General features: G+C 39.2%; 1 protein-coding gene across 2 annotated transcripts in view; it reads left to right on the top strand.

Annotated features, from left to right (window-relative positions):
• The window catches only part of LOC121296381 (protoheme IX farnesyltransferase, mitochondrial-like), a 42,064-nt gene extending 21,496 nt beyond the window's left edge, over window positions 1-20,568 (top strand). Inside the window, exons 5-7 of one of the 2 annotated variants that reach the window (XM_041221879.1) lie at window positions 11,623-11,693; window positions 17,012-17,244; window positions 19,079-20,561. In XM_041221879.1, the coding sequence (XP_041077813.1) occupies window positions 11,623-11,693; window positions 17,012-17,244; window positions 19,079-19,485 (711 nt within the window). In that variant the 3' untranslated portion in view covers window positions 19,486-20,561. Of the gene's footprint in view, window positions 1-11,622; window positions 11,694-17,011; window positions 17,245-19,078 lie in introns of both variants that reach the window. The other variant, XM_041221880.1, reaches the window with a different exon arrangement.
• The last annotated feature ends 5,997 nt before the right edge of the window (window positions 20,569-26,565 follow it).

Below are 26,565 nucleotides of genomic sequence, written 5' to 3'. Positions count from 1 at the left end.
ACAGGCACCTTCTAACATGAGACATCTCAGACAGTACTGGAGGTAGAACGCAACATTAAGTCTAAAAAAAAAAACCCACAAATATGGTTACTTTGACAGATAATTAAGATTAAATCAATAGACAAGCAAGACCACTGAGAAGGGGAGTCCTGGTTGAGGTTGGCAGTCTATTCCAGAGAAGCTGAGGGTCCTGGTTTGCATTTACAGCAGGTTAAAGCAGTTCCTGGGGAAGGATTAATTATGTGGTAGGCACAAGTGGATGGGGTATAGTTCGTAAACAGGAAGTTTATCATATAGAAATCTGAACTGGCCAGTGCACACATTTTGATTTATTTTTTTTAACGATTGTGTTTTAATAACAACCTGATTTAAAAAAAAAAAAAAAAAAAAAAAAAAAAAAAAGCATAAAAAACAAGCCTAAAGTATTAGAATTATAATAACTGATAACTTTGAAAATATTAATTATTAAATTGTTATATACAGATAGATAATGTTTGATTGTTGAGAGAGTGAGGATAACGCTCTCGCTGTGCTCTCTGTTATTTCAGTCTGAAGGATATTGTTATACAACTGCCTTGAAATATTGGGTGTTGTTAAGGCCGTATATATTCCTTAATTACGTGCTCAGTCTTTAAGATGACAGGTCCTGCTCCTTGTGTTCAACCTGAACGTTGTTTCAGAAAAGAAGTAGAGAAACTGTGTAACTGGCAGTTTTATATTCCATTTAAAATGTGGCACAAAACACAGATGTAGTTCATATTATTCTTTTTAGCCTGTACAGCACTTATAGAAGCAATTCTCCATAATATAAACATGTCAATGTAGGTCTGTTATCGCAGGACGTGGAAGTTTGCCATATTGCTTAAGAATACTTTCCTGCAGTACTCATATCATGCTAATTAAATAGGCAGTGCATTTCCTACAATATGCAGCAACAGACAGGCAACAGCTTGGAAGGCACAGCTGTTTGATGTGGAGCAACATCCTGGTATAGAGCTACCGGGAGCTCACTTTACAAAGACCTGGATTTTTAGACCCTATTGCAAATTGTTTGGTCATTGATTGTAATTGGGTACAGTGCTGATTTCTGTTATTGGCAAAGATAAGAACAGACAATTGGGTTGTATTCTTGGTTTGGCATAAGAAAACACAACTAAAAGAGGAAAATGAATCGTTTAGTTGGAAAGATCATCCCCTTTCTAGTAGGAGTCTGTCGGCAGTGTTTTTCATTCCAAACGAAGACCGTTTTATTGTGAGCTAGATACGGCTGTATTACACAAATAACTTTTTCTCTGAGTATTCATTCTTGTCTTCATTGTTGCTGTACCTGCCTGCATTTTAAAATACAGCAAAATACAAAATAAGGTCTGCTTGCACTCTGCCTGAAGGATTTCAAAAGTGCATATTGTATCACTGTCTCTCTTATGTGTGCTCAGTAATTCTCTGTGAAAACTAGGAATTGTGGGGCAATGAACAAATTATGATTTTATATAAAAAAAATAATGTTGCATTTTTCAGTGGTTTCTGTGGGATTTGCCAATTTTTTTTGTTTTTTTTTAAATAATAACGCCAAATTTGTTTTGATAGTTTTAAAAAATAAAAAGTAACTTAGCAAGAGAAAATTATGTGGAATATAACCAAAGGAAAGAGAAATTAATTCTCTTTTTAAAGCAGTAATTGTATTTAAAAAAATGTGATCAATTCAGCGATTACTTTGCAGCGGTGGGAGCAATTTGTGTGATGAAGCACTCAAGTTAAACAATACTGTTGCAACACATTTATATTATGGGTGTAATTGTGTTCAAAGGTTGGCCTTTCACTCTAAATGCAATAGAGCAGAGAAAGCTGAAACCCATTATGCTGTTTTCACTGAGCTAGTGCCTTGGAGTTTGTCCCAGATCTGTTCATCACTTAATCTATATACATCTTAATAAATATAGCTAGCCCATAATAAGTAATCTGGCATTAACCGCTCTTCCCTCTAGGTTCCTGACTGCTGATCCCAGACACCCGCAGGTTCCTAAATCGGTATCGCTTTCCCTGGCATGTGCAGCTAACTCTCCCACCAGGCCACTTTGTGCGTTTGGTAAGAGAGTGGCCCATTATGCAGTCTCAATGGAAATGCGGTTATAAACTATCCAACCTGTTTTAGACTGCAGGAATAACACTGTGTGCTCAACAGCACAGAGTTTAATGAGATAGGGGTGAGTGCATTGCGCAAAGGGACTGAGTGAGAATTTAACACTGCACACATGGGTGTCTTAATTACTTCCTGTGCAATTTTAAACAGTCATAAGATTTCTAGCACTAAAATAACTTTTTTTTTTTTTTTTTTTTTTTTTTTTTTTTTTTTAAATGTACAAATTCGACTCCAAATCTAAGACATGTCCTATGCAAATCTAGGGCAAGTCATGGCAAGTCGGAAGTTGGGCCCTCATTCCAAAGCTTTACTTGCCAGTACTGTAAAACTTCACACTGCATGTCTGGCTGTGCTTTGTTTTGTCAACAAACATTTGATGATTTGAACTTTTCCAAAGGCGCATTTCCATATTCCATAAATGTTCATTAACAGCTGTGCGGTACCGCTTTGAGGAAGCATTTAATCCATCATCAGAAACCAATATGAGTTGTTAGTGAAGCAGCTATCCAGTACTGAGACTTGATTCGGCACATGTGTTCAACTGAGACAGCTGCAGGCTGAATAAACAGAGCTGTTGTGTGGCTGTACTGGGCTTCAAGGTCTCTTGGTTCCCTCCATTAATTCCTGCATTCACACTCTGATGACACAAAATACATTATACCACAGTGTACTATATGCACCCTCGCTGTAGGCATGTATTGTGTATAAAATTAATTGTGAAATATTAGAATACGGCATCAGATTTAAAGTTTGTATCATTAAGAATATTGTAAAAGCATGACTTAACCCATGGTTACAAATCCTTCAAAGTGCGCAATTTTTATTAAAAAAAAATTTTACAAACCAAACCCTCCCCCCGAAATTATAGACTAAACTATACTATTTTCAATTAATCATAAAGTACCGGAGTCCGGGGGAAAAGCCTACATCGCATTGTCGACCTAGTTATTTTTCTTTAAAACTAGGCTGATAATGTTTAGTCTTTGTAAACTGTGATAGTTGCCACTAGGCCTACTGACAAAATAATATAAGCAATACTAATAATACTCTATGATTGTATGTCATTAGAATATATTACTAAGACATTTTAATTTCAATTAAAGATTGACAACATTTTGATGTGTAAAGCCTACATCTGACTAATGACGACATTTTTAAATACACACCGGCAGAAAAAGCTGACAAACGTTTAACACTTTGTTAATAAAGACATAACAGAAAACTTTGCATCACACATATTTTACAGACAGAAAATAAATAAATCAAACCAAGAAAGAGGTGTGTGAACACATTACCATATGATCTGGCAAATAAAATGATCAGACAGAAAATGCTAAGTGCAGTGAACTTCCCCTTTAATCAAATAGCTGCCGCGCCTTCCTTTTAACTCACTGCGCTTGCGTGATCTACTTTTTCCCTATGACATCGGTATTTATCCACATAGTCTGTCAGCCATATCAGTTTCATTTATATTATAAATCTACATAAAAATGATGGCAAGATTTTAGATGAGGATTCCAGAAAGGGATTCTAGGTTTTGCTGTGAGCTTGACAGTGGTCCTAATTAGTCACAGTAAAACCAGGAATGGATCAAACTGCTCTGCAATAGCAGTGTTCCTGGAACTTGGATCTGCAAAAAAAGGGACAAAATGCTTCATGCTCAAAATGCAGTAACATATGCAGGAAAAACAGCCTGGAAAGCCAAATATAATTAATTTGCCTTATCTTGTGCTGATTGTCAAACATTGTAGCATCTATTGTGTAATAGAAGGAGTCAAAAGGGCCCCTGAAAAAGTGGGTCTGATTACAGAATGTAACTATGCTCTGGTTGAACAAATCGCTGCTGTACACAAGCTTTGTAACAGCCCCCCTGTGCTGGGAACACTGTTGACCCAAAGATGGGAGCATTGAAGAAAAGCCATTGGCTGTAGAATTAACACAGGTCATTTAAAACAACCGGTGGAGAAAAATCATGGGTATTTCAGACTGGCAATGGGCATATTGTGGACCAGTGCTGTGGGTAGATTAATATTTAAAATTGATCACTTAAGAGCATATATACTCTGATGAGCAAAAAAAAAAAAAGACTTGTGGCTACTGAAGTAGTTTAATCAGTAAGAACCCTTACTGAACAATCCTGGTTCAGACTGTATTGGTGGGTTATTAAAATAAATACAAGGTACAAAATAAAGGCTGGATTACTGTATATATTAACCAATGCCAGGTGACTTGTAAAATCTGAAATAATTAATGCATTGAAACAGCAGCATTGGAAGATGCGTCATTTTTCCATGTGTAAATCACGTATTGAAAGACATGTGCCTAATGGAAATGTAGCTTTGTGGTTCAAAAGCCATTCCAGAGCTGAGCTCGGCATTGCTAAGCCGGGAGCACTTGATGAATGTCCCTGTCGTAGAAATTAGCTCACTTAGCCCCCCCCCCCCCCCCCCCCCCCCCAAATCTCTTACCTTTATCTCAGCGGCTCAGGAGGAACTAACTGGACTTGTCTTGCAAACACCCTCAGACAGGCTGCTAAGGATTGAGGTTGATGCACGCCTAAACATCTCTCTCTGGCTTTGTGTGTGTTAACTGCACTTTGTGTTGCAGTGTTCTCCACCTGGTACTGTACGAGAGGGGGAATATAAAGGGGGTAGTTGTTAATAGCATCCAACCGAGAAATTAATTGAGCCAGTTAATATTCTGCCAGAGAAATCTAGTCATTTTTTTAATTAATACTTTTAAATTATGTTTTTTTTTCTTTGTTTGTTTGTTTTTTTTACTATTTTTGATAATCTGTGTAAACTCCAAAGTGATGGCAGGCAGGTCCAAACTTTAGTTGTGGCAGTACTACTGGAAGTCAATAGCGGGCGGGCGACAGATTAAAACAAGAAGGACTGAGGTTCAATCCTTAATTCTAAATTGGAGTCAATTAGAATTCCATAGTTCCTGTACCCGTTTTTGCTATCAAACATGTTATAAACAGCAAGTTAAGCCCTATTGAAAATCAGCATGTACATATTTGTGTGTGGTCCTGGTTCAACTAGTATTAGGGCCATTAGTCAGGTAAAGACTATTCTAGGGTGGAAGTTTAATTGAAAACGCTGTGAGAAGTTTGACTCGGAGAGCCTCTCAGCTTCCCAGGATGCCTGCAAAGGTGCTACTTTTAAAAATGACTGCAGATCTTGTTCCCCTTGGAAGCAAGGCATGCAGGTACTTTGATTTTACAGTTTTCTCATTGTCCTCAGCGTCTGGAGGGATTTGGTTTTATTTTACCAGTGAAACGTTTCACCACGTGGTGAGATGATGTATATTCCCTTGTCTCATAGTAGCATGTTGCAGCTGAGAATGTATTCTGTTTCCTTCTCTAGATTACATGTGGAAGTGCAATAGGATACCTTTCTCGTGTTGGATTAATGATAAGAAGGGATTTCCCTGAGCTGAAACAGGACAGTAGGGCCATATGCTGTGACGATGGGCTGGCTGTTTATTAATCATGCTGTGTGTGTGTTAGCTCATACCGCTTCCTGTCCTCCAAATGTGTGTTCTGCATCTAGACATGCACAGCTCGCTAATTAACCCGTTCCCACACATCACAAGCTTACTGAAACAGGATCCAAACTTGGGCAAGCAGAAGTTCCACCAAGCTAAACTCGTACAAAGAGCAGCACTGTTGGTCAAATGATAAGGTCTCTAAAGTGAGGACATGCTTGACGTGTTACACTTTATAACGGGAAACGTATGTTAGACACATGAGCAATACTACTGCACAACATTTATTATTACATTCATTTACAGAAGATTTCTGCCAGCTTGTGACCTGCATTATATAATAGTCTTTCTTTCTTTCTTTCTTTCTTTTTCTTTCTTTCTTTCTTTCTTTCTTTCTTTCTTTCTTTCTTTCTTTCTTTCTTTCTTTCTTTCGTTCGATGTTAACAGAATATTCTGTTCTGCCGAGCTGGTGAACCCCGGTTGCATTATATAAGAGAGTCTTTTCTTTCTTTGCTTTCTTTCTTTTTTCTTTCCTTTTCTTCTCTCTCTTTTTATTCTTTTTCTGTCTTTCTTCCTTTTCTTTTCTCTTTCTTTCTTTTCTTTCTTTCTTTTCTTTCTTCTTTCTTTCTTTCTTTCTTTCTTTCTTTTTCTTTCTTTCTTTCTCACTGCTAGCAGCTTGCATATCATCACATTTGTCAGCAATGGAGCAGATCCTATGAAGTTCTTTTTCACAGGTTATGTTTTGTACTCCATCAGTTTATAATAACATGGAACTTTGCAAAAACACATACTTTTTTTTTTTTTTTTAAACCTGGCATGCCGCTGTGTGTGTGTGTGTGTGGTGGGGGTACAAAAACAGCACTGCCTTCACTGCACTCCGTCTGCCATAAAGGCAGTGATGAAGTCTAATTGCTCTGTAAAGTTACAATGCAAAGGTAAGGCTCCCACACCTGGCTTTGCCATTTTGAATCAGCCAAGCCTGGCCCTATCCGTCATGTTAACCGTTCGGGGTCAATTAAAAACAAATGCGGTGAACAATGGCTTGAAAAGTGCAGCGCCAGTAAAGGCATGCCGGCTGTCACTGTGACGTCAATAATAATTTGGATATTTTGTGTTACCTTTTTATGTGTTCTCTTTGATGTAACACAAACCCTTGTTTCTTTCGAAGTGACAGGCGTGGTATATCGCAGCAGGCAATAGTCTGGAGTGTGACTAGCAAGCCAGGTGGGAAATACATATATATAGAGCAACAGGCACTGCTACGTCAGAGAGATTCCTTAAGATGGAATTAATTCTGCTGTATTAGAACATGTGGCTTGCTCAAGGGACTGCAGAGAATTGATGGGCTTTTCCAATATTTGCAAGCAGAATGTTGCTTAGCAACATCTATTACATAAATGTTATAAAAGCAATAGTAATTTACATTGTGTTTTACGGCTATTTTGAAATAGCTCCCTAATACTGTATATATTTTTTTAATGGAATGATGCATAATTAATAAGTGATTCATGGTGTAAGGTATTAAAAATGCATGTGGGGAGATGATTGTAAGTAAAGTGATGAATTTGTGTATGTAATGGAGCTGTTGATTCTCTGTTGCCTCCTTTTGAAAGTCTTATTCGAGTTCAAATTAATAGGAATTGCCCAAACCTTTTGTCCTTTTAGATGAATGGTACTATACAATTACTTCCAGCTGTCTTGGATTTGGAAAACTGCAAAATGTAAATGTAATAGCAGTTTGGCATTAATGGCTAGAAATAATTGTGCTATTGTGGCTAATTTTACTAAATGGAGCTGTATGTTTTGTAGCTGTTTTATTGTTCTTGTTAAACCTGAATAGCTAATCATTCGACAGCTTTGAATCTGCAGTACGAATGTGACATGTAACCATTAATAACGCACCCTGCGTAAAGTCTGTGTACTTTTGATCAAGTGATGGGGGCTGCTTTTAGTTCTGACCATTGGAATACAAGGGCTAAAAACATACGGTGTGTGTGTGTGTGTGTGTGTTAGTGCTGTACTGCAGTGCAACTCTAGAAAAATGTATGGGATTACTGTATAAACTGAATTTGCACTAGTGGTTCCAGCAAGTAAAAGTGGCAGCTGGTAGCTTAGGTAACCCCTTGACCCAGCGCGGTGTTAGATTACATAGCGATAGACCGCCAGCTGATTAAAATGCTGTGCACCAGACTGGCCAACCCTATTGCGTATGCATGTGGTTTTTTAAATAAAAATAATACTAATAAACTAATCCCACTGATGAGGATGAAGATGAAGCAGCAGCATGTGTGCTTAGGCTTTGATTATATGAAATACCTGTGCCCCCTTTACCTGCTTCATAGGACCGGCGAGAGGGACAGATGTCATTGTTTGGGGTTGATTCAGAAATATGTGGCAGCACAAAGCTATCTGATAAGGCACCAGCAGGATTTCAGCAACAGTTTGCTATAAGGTCGTTTGGCCACTACATGTTTGCTGAACTTTTCAAACTAAATCTTTTTTACTTGAAGGACACCATCCATTAATTGAGGCTGCGTTTCCCTGTAATAATTCTCCGTCCTGTCGTTTAAAAGTGAAATTTACGTACGTGTTGAAATCAGTTGTCAATTTATATTATTCCCCAACTGTATTTCTATTGACAGTTAACATGCAAATGAAGTACTGTATACCAATGCACCCCACGCCCATGTGTTTGTGCATATTTTGCCAATATGATAGTATATGTTTGTAGCTGATTTTAATTATTGAAATAGTTGTGCTTTGTCTTCATATGTTTCACCTTGCTGTGAACTCTTGAAGAGCAGCAGCTTCCAATAGCATATATATGGCTATGTATCCGGTAGAGAATTGAAGTGGGTGTATGTAATGTAATGTAAAAAAATAAATAAAATAAGGCAGCTGTTGTTTTCACAATGTAGAGACCAAATCCAAAATATGCTTTTAGAAAGCAAAAGAAAAACCACACACAGGTGAAGCTCCCATTAAAACTCAGAATGATGAAACAGATATTTTGTGTCTTAAGGATTCAAGTAAATGCGACAAAACTGAAAGTAGACGAAGCTGACGCTGGTGGGTGCTCAGTGGGTGAAGGTAAAGGTTAGGGTTAGGGTTCAGTGGGTGAAGGGTAAAGGTTAGGGTTAGGGTTCAGTGGGTGAAGGGTAAAGGTTAGGGTTAGGGTTCAGTGGGTGAGGGTAAAGGTTAGGGTTAGGGTTCAGTGGGTGAAGGGTAAAGGTTAGGGTTAGGGTTCAGTGGGTGAAGGGTAAAGGTTAGGGTTAGGGTTCAGTGGGTGAAGGGTAAAGGTTAGGGTTAGGGTTCAGTGGGTGAAGGGTAAAGGTTAGGGTTAGGGTTCAGTGGGTGAAGGTAAAGGTTAGGGTTAGGGTTCAGTGGGTGAAGGGTAAAGGTTAGGGTTAGGGTTCAGTGGGTGAAGGTAAAGGTTAGGGTTCAGTGGGTGAAGGGTAAAGGTTAGGGTTAGGGTTCAGTGGGTGAAGGGTAAAGGTTAGGGTTAGGGTTCAGTGGGTGAAGGGTAAAGGTTAGGGTTAGGGTTCAGTGGGTGAAGGTAAAGGTTAGGGTTAGGGTTCAGTGGGTGAAGGGTAAAGGTTAGGGTTAGGGTTCAGTGGGTGAAGGGTAAAGGTTAGGGTTAGGGTTCAGTGGGTGAAGGGTAAAGGTTAGGGTTAGGGTTCAGTGGGTGAAGGGTAAAGGTTAGGGTTAGGGTTCAGTGGGTGAAGGTAAAGGTTAGGGTTAGGGTTCAGTGGGTGAGGGTAAAGGTTAGGGTTAGGGTTCAGTGGGTGGAGGGTAAAGGTTAGGGTTAGGGTTCAGTGGGTGGAGGGTAAAGGTTAGGGTTAGGGTTCAGTGGGTGGAGGGTAAAGGTTAGGGTTAGGGTTCAGTGGGTGGAGGGTAAAGGTTAGGGTTAGGGTTCAGTGGGTGGAGGGTAAAGGTTAGGGTTAGGGTTCAGTGGGTGAAGGGTAAAGGTTAGGGTTAGGGTTCAGTGGGTGAAGGGTAAAGGTTAGGGTTAGGGTTCAGTGGGTGAAGGGTAAAGGTTAGGGTTAGGGTTCAGTGGGTGAAGGTAAAGGTTAGGGTTAGGGTTCAGTGGGTGAAGGGTAAAGGTTAGGGTTAGGGTTCAGTGGGTGAAGGGTAAAGGTTAGGGTTAGGGTTCAGTGGGTGAAGGTAAAGGTTAGGGTTAGGGTTCAGTGGGTGAAGGGTAAAGGTTAGGGTTAGGGTTCAGTGGGTGAAGGTAAATGTTAGGGTTAGGGTTCAGTGGGTGAAGGGTAAAGGTTAGGGTTAGGGTTCAGTGGGTGAAGGGTAAAGGTTAGGGTTAGGGTTCAGTGGGTGAAGGTAAAGGTTAGGGTTCAGTGGGTGAAGGGTAAAGGTTAGGGTTAGGGTTCAGTGGGTGAAGGGTAAAGGTTAGGGTTAGGGTTCAGTGGGTGAAGGTAAAGGTTAGGGTTAGGGTTCAGTGGGTGAAGGTAAAGGTTAGGGTTAGGGTTCAGTGGGTGAAGGTAAAGGTTAGGGTTAGGGTTCAGTGGGTGAAGGTAAAGGTTAGGGTTCAGTGGGTGAAGGTAAAGGTTAGGGTTAGGGTTTAGTGGGTGAAGGTAAACGTTAGGGTTAGGGTTCAGTGGGTGAAGGTTGTTTTATTTTGATGAGACAAGTTTCACATGAGCCCTCCAGGTGCAAAAAAAATCTACATACTGCAATATCACCAATGAGAGCCACAGGATACATATCTTTATATTGTAGTATTACTGTTGTATCTCCTGCTGGGAACAGGTGAATAGAGATGGACGCATGTGCAGTGCTGTGGTTGTTTGTCCGTGATTTCTGTCCACAGTCGTGTACAGCTATACCAGTTTCAAATAAAATGTGTTCTAGAACCTTGAGGAGCATCAAAGTTCCTGAAGTTTTCAAAACCACTTGAGTGTCCAGTCGGGATGAAAATTGGATATTGGGAAGATTCTTTCACGCAATGTCTTCTGGGTATCCAAATCTTATTTGAACGCTGTGTGAAACTTTGCATGATCAAGTTAATCCCTATGAAATGGCAGCTGTAATGCGATGGGGTTTTTTTTCTTGGTGAGGGATATAACCAGCCTTGTAGTTCTCGCATGTAAACAGTAGAATTGTAGGTGGGACATGTCATATTCTGTCAATTAGTGTCATTATCCTATCAATACAAGCCATTCTTAATTGGGGCATTCCATCACTGTTCTTGGTGTCCAGTGTAATGATATAAACAGCAGAGCCCCTCAGTAATAACAGATGGGTCCACTAATGAGAAGTACTGAATAGTATTGATGCAAAACAGATGATTGCTTTCAAAAAAACAAAGTCTTAAATACGAAACAGCGTGACACTCCACTCCACAGAACTTAATTACAACTTAATGACATTGTATTTTAAACTGGAGATGTATTTGTCACTCGCAAATGCAAAACAACAGTCCCGGCGGTTCAGAGTGTTATCCAGTATATGCTTTTAAATTTTTCTGCTCGGTTTAATGTCGGGCGCCAGTTAGGGATACTTTTCACATGTGGGTAAGAAACACCAAGTGTATCTTTTAAAGTTCATGAAGTGGGGTAGAACTAATGTGATGAATTACATCAATAGGGTAATAATTTATACAAATCAGTCAAACGGTGGTAATCAGTGTGACGAGTGACACTATTCTAGATGTTTAGACATCTAAAACCCTTATCTTTAGGATTGAAAGCTATCAATGTTAGTTAGCTGATTTAAAAATATGCTGCTGCTCTCCAGTGTCTCTTGAAGAAGAAATTAAGAACCACGACTGAATAGCACTTCTTTCTGAAAGAACAAGAAGAAAAGGCCCTCTTAGGTAGTAAAGCATTCCACACCACACTTGAAAGAGACCCTTTATTCCTGTAGCCTTTTTAACTGTGTTCCCCAACAAGGCAGAGTGCTGTGCCCTGCTGCGATCCCTTTTGTTGAGTGCCTGTTATTCTAACCCTTTGTCTTCTCGCTGTCTCTCTTCTTCCCTGCAGTACTTTGAGGTCCCCTTTGACTCCAACATGAACAGGACCAAGAACAGGCCACTGGTTAGAGGCCAGATCAGGTACAGTGAGCTGTTCTCTCGCACACCTGCCTCCCTGTGTAATGTGAGAATGGGGCAGACCTTCCTCGGCTCACGTCACTGGCATATCCGTGTCGCTTCCTCTTATGTTTACAGAAGGTAGCCTGTGAGATACAGCAGTGAGAATTGCTGTGTTGCCACAGAGTTATGAGCTCAGCACAAATACAGAACTATCAGTTTTAGTATATGTACTGTTTAATATTTTTGTGTTTTGTATTTTGCATAATCCTCTCTTGACTTTTCTGCTTAGATTATTATTGTTTTTTTTTCAGAGACAGATCATTTGCAGCTCATTTGTACATCTGGTAAAGAGAATTAGAAATATTGAGTTCTGCTCAGTTTTATTCAGTTATTGCAAGTCAAAGTTTTGTGATTTCATTCTATACAAAATTCTGATGAGGTGCATTTCACTGGTTAATAACTGTGACCATAGAATGGAAGCCAGCAGTTTATCTCTGTTCATTGACGTTGATGAGAACTGGAAGCGTGTGTAAAGTTTTAAAATGCATTATCTGTAGAGAGTACACAAGCTCATCACAATAATGAACTGCTGTAGTACAGGCTCAAGCTGCTGTTTGTGTTTCTCTGCTGTCTGACCGTTTGTATGCTCTTCAAAGAGGATGACAAAGGGTCCAGGTATAGCAGATGACATAAACTATGCAAAACAGCCTCTTTTGAAATGGAAATAAAGGGTCCATTACAATCAAAACAACATCAAAAAGCTTGCGACTGCCACATCTGAAGTGTTACATTTCCTCAGCTCTGTTTGGATAACAGAATATTTCTTAATTACTTTTTTTTTTTGTGTCTAGCGATTATACTTTTCAAAGGCCATTTGTAAACATTAATTAGGTAATTACTCACAGTATTAACCGAACGGAAAGTTTTTGAAAGGAGGATTTCTTCTTTTTTCTTTGATGTGACTCCTAGGTTTAAAAAAAAACAAAAAAAAAAAAAAAACAAAGAAAGGGATGTTATTTCTGTTTTATATTTAGTGTTTTTGAATGATTCATTTTTAATGCTAATATTTCTCGGTCAGATCAAAGCATATCCAATTTATTGCTGTAAATTTTTTAATACAAATTAAAGAAACTGACACCATCCTGGAGAGAATGAGGGGGGGAGGGTGTATAGAAAGTGTTTGTGTTTTCATTATAAAAAGTTTTGTATAAAGTATGTATAAACAGTGAGGGCAGTCTGTTGGGCATAGTGGACACATTTTTAGCTGGCCCACAAGCTCCACAGATGCACCCTACAGATCCCAAAAAAAAACAGTGGGCGCGCAAAGGGTTAGAATGATTGCCAATATCTGTTGACTACAAGACCTAGAAAAGGAGACCTGGCCCAGCAGAATCTGTAAGAGGATCTAAGTGGCTAATCCTAACCTGAAGAACCCCCTCTCCACAGACCTCTCCACAGACCTGGGTTTCTGTTGCTGACTTTTGTCCACCTGAGGACTATGTAAAGAGCACTATAATAATTTTACTGAGCCAGGTTTGAAGGAAGGGCTCCAAAGGTTTTTTTTTTTTTTTTTTTTAATGTAAGGTTTATTGACCTTTGACTTTAAACACATTTCTTTTTTCTTTTAAGTTCATCAATGTGTTTTTAAACGCCAGGTCACTACTTGAATTGGTTTCAGTTGGTACTTCATTTATCATTTAAAATCTGAATCGGCCAGCTTTTTTAAATATTTATCGGCAGGGCTTTCCTACGATTTTCTTATCGTTTTTTGAAGGGGGCGCAGATTTCTTGTGTGACAGAGTCTAACCTGTTGTCTGATGTTTAACATCTGTGACTGAGCATACAAGGCTCTGTGTGATTTAATAAATGCTCCTTTCAAGTGGCACCTCTGATTGCATATTTAATTTCGTATTTAAACAAATATAATGAAGGTGGGTATCAAACAACCTTGTCTTTCTTATTGTTTTATTATTTTTGAAAAATGTAGTGGTCGCCAATTGCTTTTATCATTTTCTCCCCAATTTGAAATAGCCAATTATTTTTAGCCTCAGCTCACCGCTACCACCCCTGTGCTGACTCGGGAGGGGCGAAGATGAACGCTGTCCTCCAAAGCATGTGCCGTCAGCCGGCCACTTCATTTACACACTGCAGGCCAACTATGCAGCCACCTCAGAACTACAGCGTCGGAGGACAACGCAGCTCTGGGCAGCTTACATGTGGGCAGTGAGCCGAGGAAGCGGCCAGGGCGGTGCTCGGCCAACTGTGTGCTGTCGCCTGGGAGCTCCACGCGGAGCACCTTTACTGAATGCGCCACATCAGACTGCCATGGCTAATTGTTTCAATTATACATAAGCACATATCATTTTCATTACGTTTTGCACTGAGTATTGATCATTCTCTGTGTGCAAGACCTCAGAAGCAACGCAGTGACTTGTAAAATGGGAGTTACCCAGTCCCAATCAGATACAGCACTTTGATAGACCAGGGGTTTGCTATCCTCATGATTACTCATTGTACCCATGAACTTGACATTAACATATTTATAGAGATATAAAGCAGGTCTGGCTATCCCATTTAACCTCTTGTGTCCTAATTCTGAATGCTTATCACATTTCAATGGAGGAATTCCTTTGTATCAAGCACGCCATTTGTTTGATCGAAAATCCAGCACAGTCAACCCACCCCGTGCATATAGACCATGGCTGCCTTTATTCATCGCAGTCTTTATTTGCTTCAGAGACAGTTGATAAATTTGAGGGCTTTATATCTCCCCGTCATGTTAGGAAGCTATCCAGATGTTGCAGTTTAAACAGGGTGTCATGGTGCATTGTGTTAAATGGGGACTTTGCTTGCAAGAAGGACTGCAGAGAGGGAGATGCAGCTCGAAGGGAGCCAGGTCAACCCCTCCTCTAGCAGAGAGGTCAAACTTGGTCAGGTCACTGGAACTCCCACAACCCTTGACGACATGCCTGCTGATACCGACCTGTATCCTCTGTTCCCTCCGTCGTCAGCATTTCATATTCGTATTTTTGTTTCTATTCTTGCGTTGTATAAAGAAATCCCAGTGGGATACTTTGCACTGGAAGACCTTTTCCTGTCTGAGATGGGTAGCTGGCACCTCTTTGAATAATATATATATAGTTGTTTGCAAAGTAACTGTTATTGTGTCATAAGTTTTTACATGTATTGGATATAGTAGGTCGTGGTGTATTGTGTTGGTAAGTCCATTTGTAGAACGGGAACTTGAGGAAGAAAGAGAAGTATTTTAAGTTCACGCCCTGTAGTTGGATGTAGTTTGACACTAATTTGGACACATAACTAAAAACACCCTTATGTTTAAAGACCTCTGTTGTTTTTAGGAAGCAAGCATTTTTTTCTCTGTCTCTCTCCAACTAACAGAATAAACTAACAAAGCTCCCGGTTACGGGCTCTATGGTTCTCAATAGATCATTGTGACAGTCAAAGGGATACCAGTGATCTACTCAATCACCAGCCTTTCTACAACCAAATCCCAGGCTTATACATCCAGCATTGTCAGAGCTTTGATGCTGGATTTTACTAATAACCAAGGATTCACATGGAGACAATGTGTATACACTGTATCTATTTGGCTAATACTGTGAGTGGCTGTAAAGCACGTGAAAGCACAGGCTGGGAGCGTGGGGATGACTTGCAGTCTGTAGGCTTAAAGGGGCTGCACTGTCAAGGGTAATAGCGTCCAACATTTTCTTGAACATTCTCAAATGGAAAGAATGAGACCTTTTAGTGTTAGTCCAGTAGACAGATTGAAGGCTTAAATCTTTGTTTGAAATACCCAGATTATACTTTCTTTTCTTTTTTTTAAAGGGAACACTAAATCACACATGGGTTTTTGGAAACATATTTTGCCCTGTTAATTGTGTTTTTTCTTTTTCTGTCTGATTGTTTACCTCGTGGCTGAAAGGTTTGTTTATTTGTGTTCTGAAAGCTCAAGAACAGCACGGTGTCTGTTTATCATAAGCATAAACACACTATAAAGAGACATTATCACAAGCCAGTTCTTCAACCTGAAGCAGGTTTTACATCTTCAGCACACTTTTTGTTTGTTTGTTTCTTTATTGTTGTTTGTGTTTTCTAACTTGGATCAGTATGCAACCAATGGATTGATTGGATCGTGTTTGATTGCTGACCTATGACCCATGGCGATATATGTAGTATTTATTATTACTATTACTCTATTGTCTCATATGTCAGTTTGTCATATTGCATACTTTAGCTCATTCCACTTTAAATCTGCTGCATGCCTTCTAATTGCTTTAATGCATAACTGTTAAAGAAATGCATGCGTTTCTTATAATGGGATTCTCCTGTTAATGACAATCATATGTTCGGCAGCTGGGCTATGAAGTTAACAGAAGTCTGCTGCATAAGGAAGGACTCTTGGGCTAAGTGTACAATTGAAGCATATGAAACAATTTAGTGCTATACAAATCAGTATTTAGCATAGTGTTAGGGTCACGCAAGCATATACACCAAAGAATGGGACCATAGAGATGCATATTTAGTACAGTAATAGCCATAATTTGAAGCAATTATCACTGAGACCACCAACATTGCATTCCTACCAGGTTCCACTGCAACTTGTATAATATTGCTAAGTTCTTTATTCGGCTGAAAACTATTGTATCATGTATTGGTGTTCGGTAACAATGGCACAGTAGGATTCGTGGGCATGGAAAGTGAGACTTTGTAGAGTACCAGTGAAGGCATGAACACTGGAGGAAGGCAAGATAAAGAATTAGTGAGGTCTGAATATGAGCACACTGTATGGTAATATACCAACAGGGAGAGCAAGGAAGGCAATGCAGATAGCTTATATGATAAATACTGTCAAGGCCTTCATGCACAGCCTGATGTCATGAAACTCATCTGTCTGCAGCGAAGTCCCTGGGTGTTGGCTGTGGAAGACTAGGGATGCTTCCTGTCTGCCTTGGTGTCAGTCACAGGTGATGCTCGGGGTAGAAGTGCAATGTTGCTATAGCGTGAGGCACTGAGAGCATAGCCTGTCGGAACTGCCATTGACACCCAGAGAGCTGATTGGCAGATGCTGGAACCCTACTGTGCCGTAGGTTGACAGAGAACTGCCTGTGCCTTTTGTGTGTGCGTGTGCCTCTCTGTGCATGTGTTTGAGTATGTGTGGGTTGAGTGTGTTTCCTGCTGTCTTAGTAAGTAGCCTTTTGGATTAAATATCAACCTGTTGGTGGAAGTATTTTCCATACAAACTGAGAAACGAATCACCCAGATGTTTAGCGTACATGGTGCACGCTTTGTATTCAGAGTGTCTTTCTGTCTTTCCCCAGCCCTCTCCACGCAGTGAGCTTTGCTGCAGCCTGTGCAGTTCCTGGCATCACCCTGCTCACCCTGACAGTGAACCCCCTAACGGGAGCCCTGGGTGCCCTAAACCTCTTCCTGTACACCTGCTGCTACACCCCCCTGAAGAGGCTGACCATCACCAACACCTGGGTGGGGGCCGTCGTTGGGGCGATCCCCCCTGTTATGGGCTGGACAGCTGCCACAGGCAGCCTGGACGTGGGTGGGTACACTTAAACACTGACCCCCCCTCCCCATGTACATCTGCAGAGGAGGCAGTGTGGTGTTCCGCTCTTTTCATTTAGATTTGCTGATCGGAATCCACTGGGTGTCCCATGGGTCCGGTACAGACACAACAGTCATGTTGTAATTAGTCCTTGCATGAACTGTTTGGCTGCTCTGAACGAGAGTGGGTGAAAAGCTGCTTGTATGTTACACAGCACCCTGTACTACATATTCTGTATGTATTTGTAATAAATAGTTACATAAGACATAGATTAAACAGTGTAGCTAATTTTAAGGTGACATCATTGACATCTGATACAACAGTATTTCAGACGTCTAGTCCATCAATATTAGGGTCTGCTATGTATTATATGCATTTATTGTCTACATAATTCCTCGCCTTTTTGTATGACAAAAATTCAGCTGAACCTTGTTTGTGCATTGGAAACTTTTCTCATTTAAATACTTAAATTCACTGAACTTGTGTCTGAATCCGATTTCATGCCTTTTCTGCGTTAACTTATATATATAGCGCTTTGTGGCAGAGCATGCAAAGCACTTTAGAAATTAATAAATGGCATGTGATGAAGCGCATCGGAATTTTAAACAAAAACAGCGCTTTTTTAAAGCAAAGCGCAGAAATCAACCATTTGCCAGTCTGTAAGTAAGTTAAGTGCTTTACCATAAGCCTGAACCACCCATGGAGTGGAATTTCAATAGACACCCGACAGTCTTCATATCTACATGTGTGCCAGATAAGAGCATTTATTCAGGGTGGGGGGTGACTCGACTGATAACTCAACTGACACCACTAGGCTGTGTTGATCCCTAGTGTCCTAGGGGTCAAAGGCATAAGATAAGGAAAATATTTATGCAACTGCTAATGGGGTGAGCAAGAGTAATTAATGGGTTAATATGGAAAAGATATTCAAATGCAACTGAGCCACTTTTTCCAAGGCTGCCCTATACCTGCTTCAAAGGGTAGGAAGATTGAATACAGTATTGGACCCAGGGGGAATTCAACCAGTAGAGAAGACAAACCCTTATTGAGAATTTTTTAATGTCTGCAAAGTAGACAACCAGGTTCAGCTGCTAATCCTCTTGACTCCATATGGCGACAGTGTTGTTGCCTGGAGGGGAGACTGCCCTCAACTGAGCCCCCAACACAAAGATGCTGTAGCTGCAGGCTTGAACAAAATGTGCCACATGTGGTCTGTTGAACTCCTTGACCATCAAGCAAAGTATATAGGAAGTGTGTGTGTGTCCATACGTAACAGAGTGAGAAAATGATGGCGAATGGTACAGAAACTTACTTTGCCCACACCAGGGTATCCAGGTTCTTCTGTTCAAGATATATAGAGTTGGTTAGTTGTCTGTTCAGTGTATGTCATCCTTTAAGATCAGCAGAGTCTGCTTGTTTTGACAAATGTTAAGAGGAAATGAGACTTTGAAACAGATATATAGGATATATATATTTTCCTGTTTATCATCACCTAATTGAAAATTATGTAGTTTGAGAATGTGGATAAATAAATCTCAGTCCTGTCTGGCTTCATAGGAAATACTGTTTGGGGCTATGGGGGAGAGCCTTGTGAAACTAGCTCCAAATAGTTATTCCGCTGCACTTATGAAGAATGCGGTCGACAATAAACGGTCACCTGACCCCAAAACACAGTTTAAAGATACAGACCAGAAGTTGGGAGGGGGAAGCAAACAAATTAGCCATCATTCATTCATTTTTAAGTTCTGTTTTATAAAAGTTTCAGTTCCTGCCCACCTAAAGATTAAATACAGAGAATATGAAGGAATAAACAGTTGCTGTGTCTTTCCAGGTGCCCTGCTCCTGGGAGGGATCCTGTACTCCTGGCAGTTCCCTCATTTCAACGCTCTCAGCTGGAACCTGCGGGAGGACTACTCCAGGGGAGGCTACCGCATGATGTCCGTCACCCACCCGGCACTCTGCCGGAGAGTGGCACTGCGGCACAGCCTGGCCCTCATCGGACTGTCTGTCCTGGCGCCGGCCCTGGACGTCACCAGCTGGACCTTCCCACTCATCTCCCTCCCCATCAACCTGTACATCAGCTACCTCGGGTACAGCTTCTACAGAGACGCGGACCGCAGCAGCGCCCGCAAACTCTTCTTCTGCAGCCTCTGGCACCTGCCCATGCTGCTGCTCCTCATGCTCACCTGTAAGAAACACCGAGTGGGCAAGGAAGATGAATCCGTGGCTCACAGTTAAGTGGCGTGGCACACGAAAACCACTGAGGCATTTATTTGTTTTTCCCTCAATCCGCCACTGGCCTCTTCCACCTCTCTTACGTCCAATGCCTTCCCTGTTTGTTGGTTGATTACAGACAACAAATCAATGGGGGGGGGGGTTCAAATAAAAATTTACCAAACAAATGGTGATGTGTACATGTGTTAATCAAGGAGAAAAATACCATTGATATAGTTATTGGTTGTAGATAGATAGATACAGAAATTTGGTTGGCAGTCTGTGTTCTCATAACTTTGTTGACAACCCCTGCCTCCAAGCAAGATATTGGTTTTGTGTGACTCATTTCGAATGTACACAGTCCTGAAGAGTTTTTAATAGATCCAGTACCAGTTGGAATATGAAGGGTACTCACGTATTAGGTAACCAGCAACATGAATAGGATTTGCTTTGTGCACAACACCTCCCTCCCTTATAGTTCCAGCATATACTTCAGGGAATGTTTATTACAATACGAAGCCCAGCTTGTGCGATTCAAACTTGGCCCACAATATTGTCTTTCAGTTCTATAGTTTTGGCCTCTGCTTACCCAATCTCCATTCAGACCAGGGCAGTACTAAACCTGTCTCAAGGTGAAAAAACAGTCTTAACAGAAGAGCTGTAATCACTCTACCACACCACTTGAGGCATCATAAGCATTCCAGCTATTTTGTTGTAGTCACTGTGGTCAAAAGTATCAAGTTGTTTTGTAGTCCACATCTTACATCCATTACGTTTGCGCTGTGGTTTATCTAGAGCCTTTAAATTCAGTACCTTTTACATTTTACTTTGTTTTTATCTTGTTGCGATGGACACTTGCAGGGTATTGCGGATACTAGAAAGGTCTATCTTTGTATCAGGAAATGCTGTCCTCTATTCTACCCCTGGAGAAGAAGTGCTGGCACTGGTATCCACACAGCTCGCAGAATATGGAACAGCTTCCAAATTATAGTTCTGTTACACACGCCCCCTGCAACTGGGAACATGCATACGTTGTGTATGTTAACAAAAAATCAAGTGCTGCAGTCTAAAATGATGATTTCCCAAAGTTATATTTCTGTGGCAGAAATTTTAAAAGGGATTTTTTTTTTTTTTTCCAACAACATTAAATGATATACTGTTTTATTATTTTCAAAACTTTTGAACACCACGCTTTTATAGAATATATCAGTAATTTATATATATATATATATATATATATATATATATATATTTTTCTGGTCTGGTCTGGTCTGTGTTTTTTGGTTGTGGTACCAATTTATATTTAATCAATAAACAAAATAAGTTATAAACTTTTTTTGGAGAAAAACAACTGTTTGCAGTAATATTTTAAATTATCGCTGTGCATTTTATTGATTGCGTGGTTCATATTGTACTGCAGGTCAGTTGGAACTACTGGGGTTCTGATTAGTGAGAGTTGACTAGTGTTTTAAAAATAAATGTAACATATGAAACACTTAAGAAAATACAGATTATATATGTATGGACCATATATCTTGACCTACTCTGTCTATAGTTCACTACATAAAGCCCATTGCACTCTGTATTCTTAGTAGCATATGTAACGTTTTAGCAACTATATACTGTATGTGTATATATATATATATATAGAGAGAGAGAGAGAGAGAGAGAGAGAGAGTAGGGTAACATTTGTTTATATGTAACAGTTTACTGAGTACCAATTCAAATACAAAATATAAATAAATATCTAAGAAATCCTTAGGACTTGAAAAGACTCATCAAACTTTTAGTAGATTGTCATTTTTTCCCCCCAGTAGTACACTGTTGCAGACAGAGCTAATGAACAAACAAACACAATGGAAGAGATGTTTTAATATATCATTTGTAAATATTTAATTGTGGAATAAGTTAATCTTTTGTGCCTGATAAACATGGGTAGAAGGGGAAAACAAAAACGACATGTTGACGACTCCCTGGAGGCTAATTGCATTTGGCAGATACTGAAGTCGTCCATCTAGAACTTCAATACACAAGTGAAGATTCTAAACGTGGAACTAACTCTAAAAGGAAGTTTTGCCCAATATGTAGGAGCTGGGTATACAAAGGCAAGTGGAGGGGAGGGGAGGTATTGCAGTATTGCGGGGAGAAGTGATGTGCTATAGATGTATAAGGTTCAGTAGATAAATAATTGGTGCAAGCTCCCTTGAAGGACACGCAAGGGTTAAAGGGAATTCAAAGTGCTGCTGAATCATTTAAAACCAACAGCACTTACAAAAAAGGAAAACCAAAGATTTCACTGCTTTCAAATGAGTGATCTCCAAGTCTGATGCTAAATCTCTTCATAAAGGATCAGTGTACATTATGCCCTTGGTTAAGTATGAACATTTGAAGAATGTGCTGTATTATCTTGTGCTTTGGTGTATAGGCTAAATACAGGTCCATGGTTTAGTACAGTTAAGAGCGTGCATTACAGACTTGGAATACAGTACAAACAAGGGAGCGTTGGTTTATATTAGGATACAAAAAAAAGCGCTTTAGAAAGAATGATCCCATTAGGCCCTATCCTTTTCTTTAACAATTGTGTAAGCTGCTGCATCAGTCGCTGTTATAAAGGCGTACTTCTAACCCTTTCCAGAATATTGCACGTACAAAGTCTTGAAACCCTGCCGCAGTCAACAGCCCCCATATGAAATATGCATGTGTACACATTTTCAACCCCCCCTGGCACACATCAAAACCGAAACCATGCTGACTATGTCCGCAAACACAGGACTAAAGTGTACAAGAAGTCCATGCTTTCACACTTGCCCGTGGCCGGATACACTGCACAGAAAAGGCTTTTCAATGCAGTGATTGCCTTACTACTACTACAGGCACACTGCAATTCAACCAGCATGCTGCTGTGGCACATTGCTTAAAGTGTGCACAACCACACATGCATCGAGTCAATTATAATGTTAGAGTGTGTGTGGTTAATTCTAGCAGCCAGCTCAGGGTGTTGGAAATTATGAGATATGTTGAGTTATATTTGTTGATATAATGTTTTATATGTAGGAGTATTGTATATTGTAATCTGGTGGTACTTTACAATAATAGTTTTTTTTTTTTTAAATGGTAATTTTAGTACAAAAAAATACAACTAAATACAATAGTAGTTACATGTATTTATTACTGCTAAACAACTTGATTATGAAACAGCTAGTAATACATTTGAAGCACAAAGGGGGGGGGGGCGACTGTTTTATTGCACAACTAATACAACTTCAAACTGCATCAAATCGAGCCACAAATCGCCACAATTAACAGACAGACCGCGTTAACTCCGAGGGTAAATTAACATTAGCCATGTCTTAATGTCTTACCGTGAATGTTGCTTTCACAGCCTGAAAATATTAGGTATGTTTGTATGTTAAATGAATATTCAAATAAATAGCCTATATGGTTTTTGTTTGCTTGCTTGCTTGTTTGTTTGTTTGTTTATAAGCAAACCTAACAGAAACTGATCTATCCTAAAATGTATTTAGTGTTGTAGCAATCCCTAAATAGCGAGTTGTTATTAAATGCCTTTTGTTTTCCTCCAGACATCAATAAATACATGTTTCATTTTATTAAAAACGCCCTGGCCATAGCGTCCTATCTGGTTATAACTAAGAGGCGTTGCATTAAACTGAGTATAGAAAGCAAAAAATTGCATTATGCCAAATCGTCTGTCGTTGAAAACTGGTTTGAAAGCATATTTGTTAAAATTACAAGGTCTCTGCTGACCGCGTGGAATGGGAGGTTATTTTCTGGAACACATGCAAGGGGCTGCACCTGCTTTCTAACGCCGGGGTGCCGACTTGTGGGCGAACTGGGGGTTAGATTTTTCTTCTGAATTTAAGTAAAACAATGTCCGTGATAAATGCAATAAGTTATAACCAAATTATCTTTCCTCTCAAGAGATCTCGGGGTCCTTCAGTGGCGCTTCCTCTGCTGCTCCGGTTCAAAGGGACTGTGGCGGGTATCAGCGCACAGAAGCGAAGGTCATTCATACAACTCCCAGGGAGATGTTAACACATCTGCTGGGACCGTGGCCGATTCTTTCAGCGTGGTCTTGGTGCCCGTATTCATTGTCTTTGCCTCGCCATGTAGAAGAGGGGACCTCCGCATTGTCGCCTCTCCGCATTCTCATGCTAATTCTCGGGACAGGAGAAGGGCCGCAGACAGATGTGAACCATTCGGTTTATGTTGTAATTCATTTGTTAGGCACTGTATAGCAAGCCTCTTAGCAGGATATTAAATATTAGCCAGGCCCATTCACCGGACTAAAGTTTAACTAAGTAAGTGGGGGGTCATGCGGTGTTTGGTGAATACATTAGTCTATGGTTTTGCCAAGTGGCTTGCTCTTATTATGATACGATGTGTGTGTGGTTTTTGTTTTTGTTTTTAATTAATCGTGGTACATAATATTTTACTATTTAAATATGCATATTTTTGTTTAGACTTTTATAAATTTAAATATTATGTAAGAATGGGCTAAAAAAAACTTTTAAAATACTCTGTATATTAACTTATTTACTGTAACAAAAATACACAAAAAAGACCATTCATAAATAAAATAATAACCGTCATTAACTTTGTTTAAAGTTTGAAAAGAACGGGCTATTGTACCAGACCGAAATACACACGTCTTCATTCGTTTGTCAAATTCCTACGTCTGATTCTGTAATGTGCTGTACAAATGGAGTGCAAGATTAAAATCTAATATAACCGTTCTCACTGAGAAAAAGGCTGTTTGTCCATCTGCTAACCGGACACACTATAAGTTATAACACATAGGTTCTAATTTATATAGCATTGCCACAAGCAACATGCGTGGGCCTATCACACATTAGGAAAACGACACGGCACAGGAAAACAGCAAAACTGTTCAACACTCCCAACCGCACGTACGACATATTAAAACTATATATATGAGCAAAGAACCACTAACACATTAAATATAACACACTGTAACCATGCACTTGTGAAAGAGCATCCTTTGCTATTGATACCATTTCCAGGCACACTGTGAGCTGGACGATGACGTATTTCATATGCATTCGATTCCGTGCTTACTGTAGCATAGGGTTGAACCAGCAAGGTGTTAAATGTTTATAGCCTGAAACTACTTCAATTAGATCAAGCTTTAGTGGGAAATACAAACTAAAACAACGATAGTATAAGAACTCGTAAAGCGACTCCTACTTATTCTTCTGAGGAAATAAAGTGAAAACTCAAACTTTAGACGCGGAGAAAAACGTCTTACAATCTGACACATATTAGCGGGCCAGTCTGCATTGCCAATATTGTTTAAATACTAGGCAAAGCGTAGAGCTGTATTACTGTTAAAGTTTTTATTATTAATAATAATAATAATAATAATAATAATAATAATAATAATAATAATAATAATGAGACTGTTCTACCTGCTCAATATCGCATAGATAAAGAGATACGAGTCGAAACTCCCCGGGGTTGTTGTCGCTTTGATAAGTTTCTTTTAGGTTAAGCCAAACTTATATCGCGGTAGACAATACATGTTTATTAAATTTAGGGTTATTTTTTTTTGAATTTTTTTTTTTTTTTTTTTTTTACCTCGCGGTTATTTCAGTCCGTAAAAAAAAACAACAAAAAAACTATTTCTCACTCGTCAAATATATCTGGAAATGTGTTGACTGACACGAGTACAATTTTCTCGTGATTGATGTATTTCAGCTTTGTAAGGCATCTAATTAGGTGTTAATTAAACAAACTTGGCAAGAGCAAATGACTTCTTTTAGCCTAAAAAACTAAAACGAAAACACTTTCCCACAGTAAAAGGGTTGGTTTATAATACAGATTTAATCGTTGTAAAAAATAATGCTGTTTTTTTTATTATTTTTGATTAATGTTTCCCACTTTTGTTTTTGAAAACAAATCATAATTATGTTTGATAATTATATTAATTCAAATTGATTTGTATCAATGCCACTTTGACTATTTCAGTTAAGTGTAATATTACATTGACTTGAATATGGTGTGATATTAAATTTAATTGATTACGGTCTAATTGAGACAAAATCAACTAAACTAGCTGAATACGATTATTTTATTTATTTGTTTATTGTTAATTGACTTGTAACTTATTTAAAACAAAATATACATTTTAAATGGTTTACAAAACGTGGGCACAAAAGTGAAAGTGGGTTTAACAGTAAGGATCAGATAAAAAAGGAAGATGGGTTATTAAAGCCGAAATCGACCTTGGAAGGGAGCGAAAGAACGCGTTGGATTCGTCAGGGTACGTGGGTTTAATTACAGTCTGAATCGAGCCAAGGTTTACATTATACAGCTAACTGCATCGATCATATGCACCACTGAAACGAGGTTTTGTTAATGATCCAACTGTTGAACTAGTTTTACTGAGACACGGTTTTGCACCATTTCTACACCATTTAAAATATTTAAATCCTTTTATCTGTAACCGAACTTTCTTTATCTAAGATCCTGCGTCTACAAACTATTCCCGTGATACAAACTGTATATAAATAATATAAAAAAATACACTATACATACATTATGAATTAATTAGCCATTTCATTATTTAAAGCTGTTATTTATTTCTTAATTATGTTTTTTTTTTTTTTTTTTTTTTGCTGGGGTTTATTGTAATTAATTTGCATGTACAGCTATAAGGCCAAGTTTTGTATCACATATTTTTACAAAATTAATAATAAAAAACAGCGTGCGACATTTTGTTTTCAAATTGTTATGTTATTATTAATAATATTAATGTGGATATTAATATAAACATGTACGGTATTTAACCTTCAATTTGTTATATGCAATTTTGTTTTGTTTTTTATTAGCAGTGTAACCCTGCTTTAGCTCCAGTGTTTCTCGAGTTTTAGCCCTGCATGCTTCTTCATCCGCTTAATAATCTCTTCTTCAAAGTTCTTCTAGTGTTTTGGGCTGCTCTCCCTCATAATTTCCACGTCTTCATTTTCGGCTGTGTTTCATTCCCTGCTCTCTGATGTAGCTACATACTTCAAGGAGCGATGGCGGATTTACTGTGAGCAATTAAAATACGGGCGAGAAAGCTGT

Source organism: Polyodon spathula, chromosome 21, assembly GCF_017654505.1.
Source record: "Polyodon spathula isolate WHYD16114869_AA chromosome 21, ASM1765450v1, whole genome shotgun sequence".
Classification (NCBI taxonomy): Eukaryota; Metazoa; Chordata; class Actinopteri; order Acipenseriformes; family Polyodontidae; genus Polyodon; species Polyodon spathula.
This window is presented reverse-complemented; position numbering and strand designations above follow the sequence as displayed.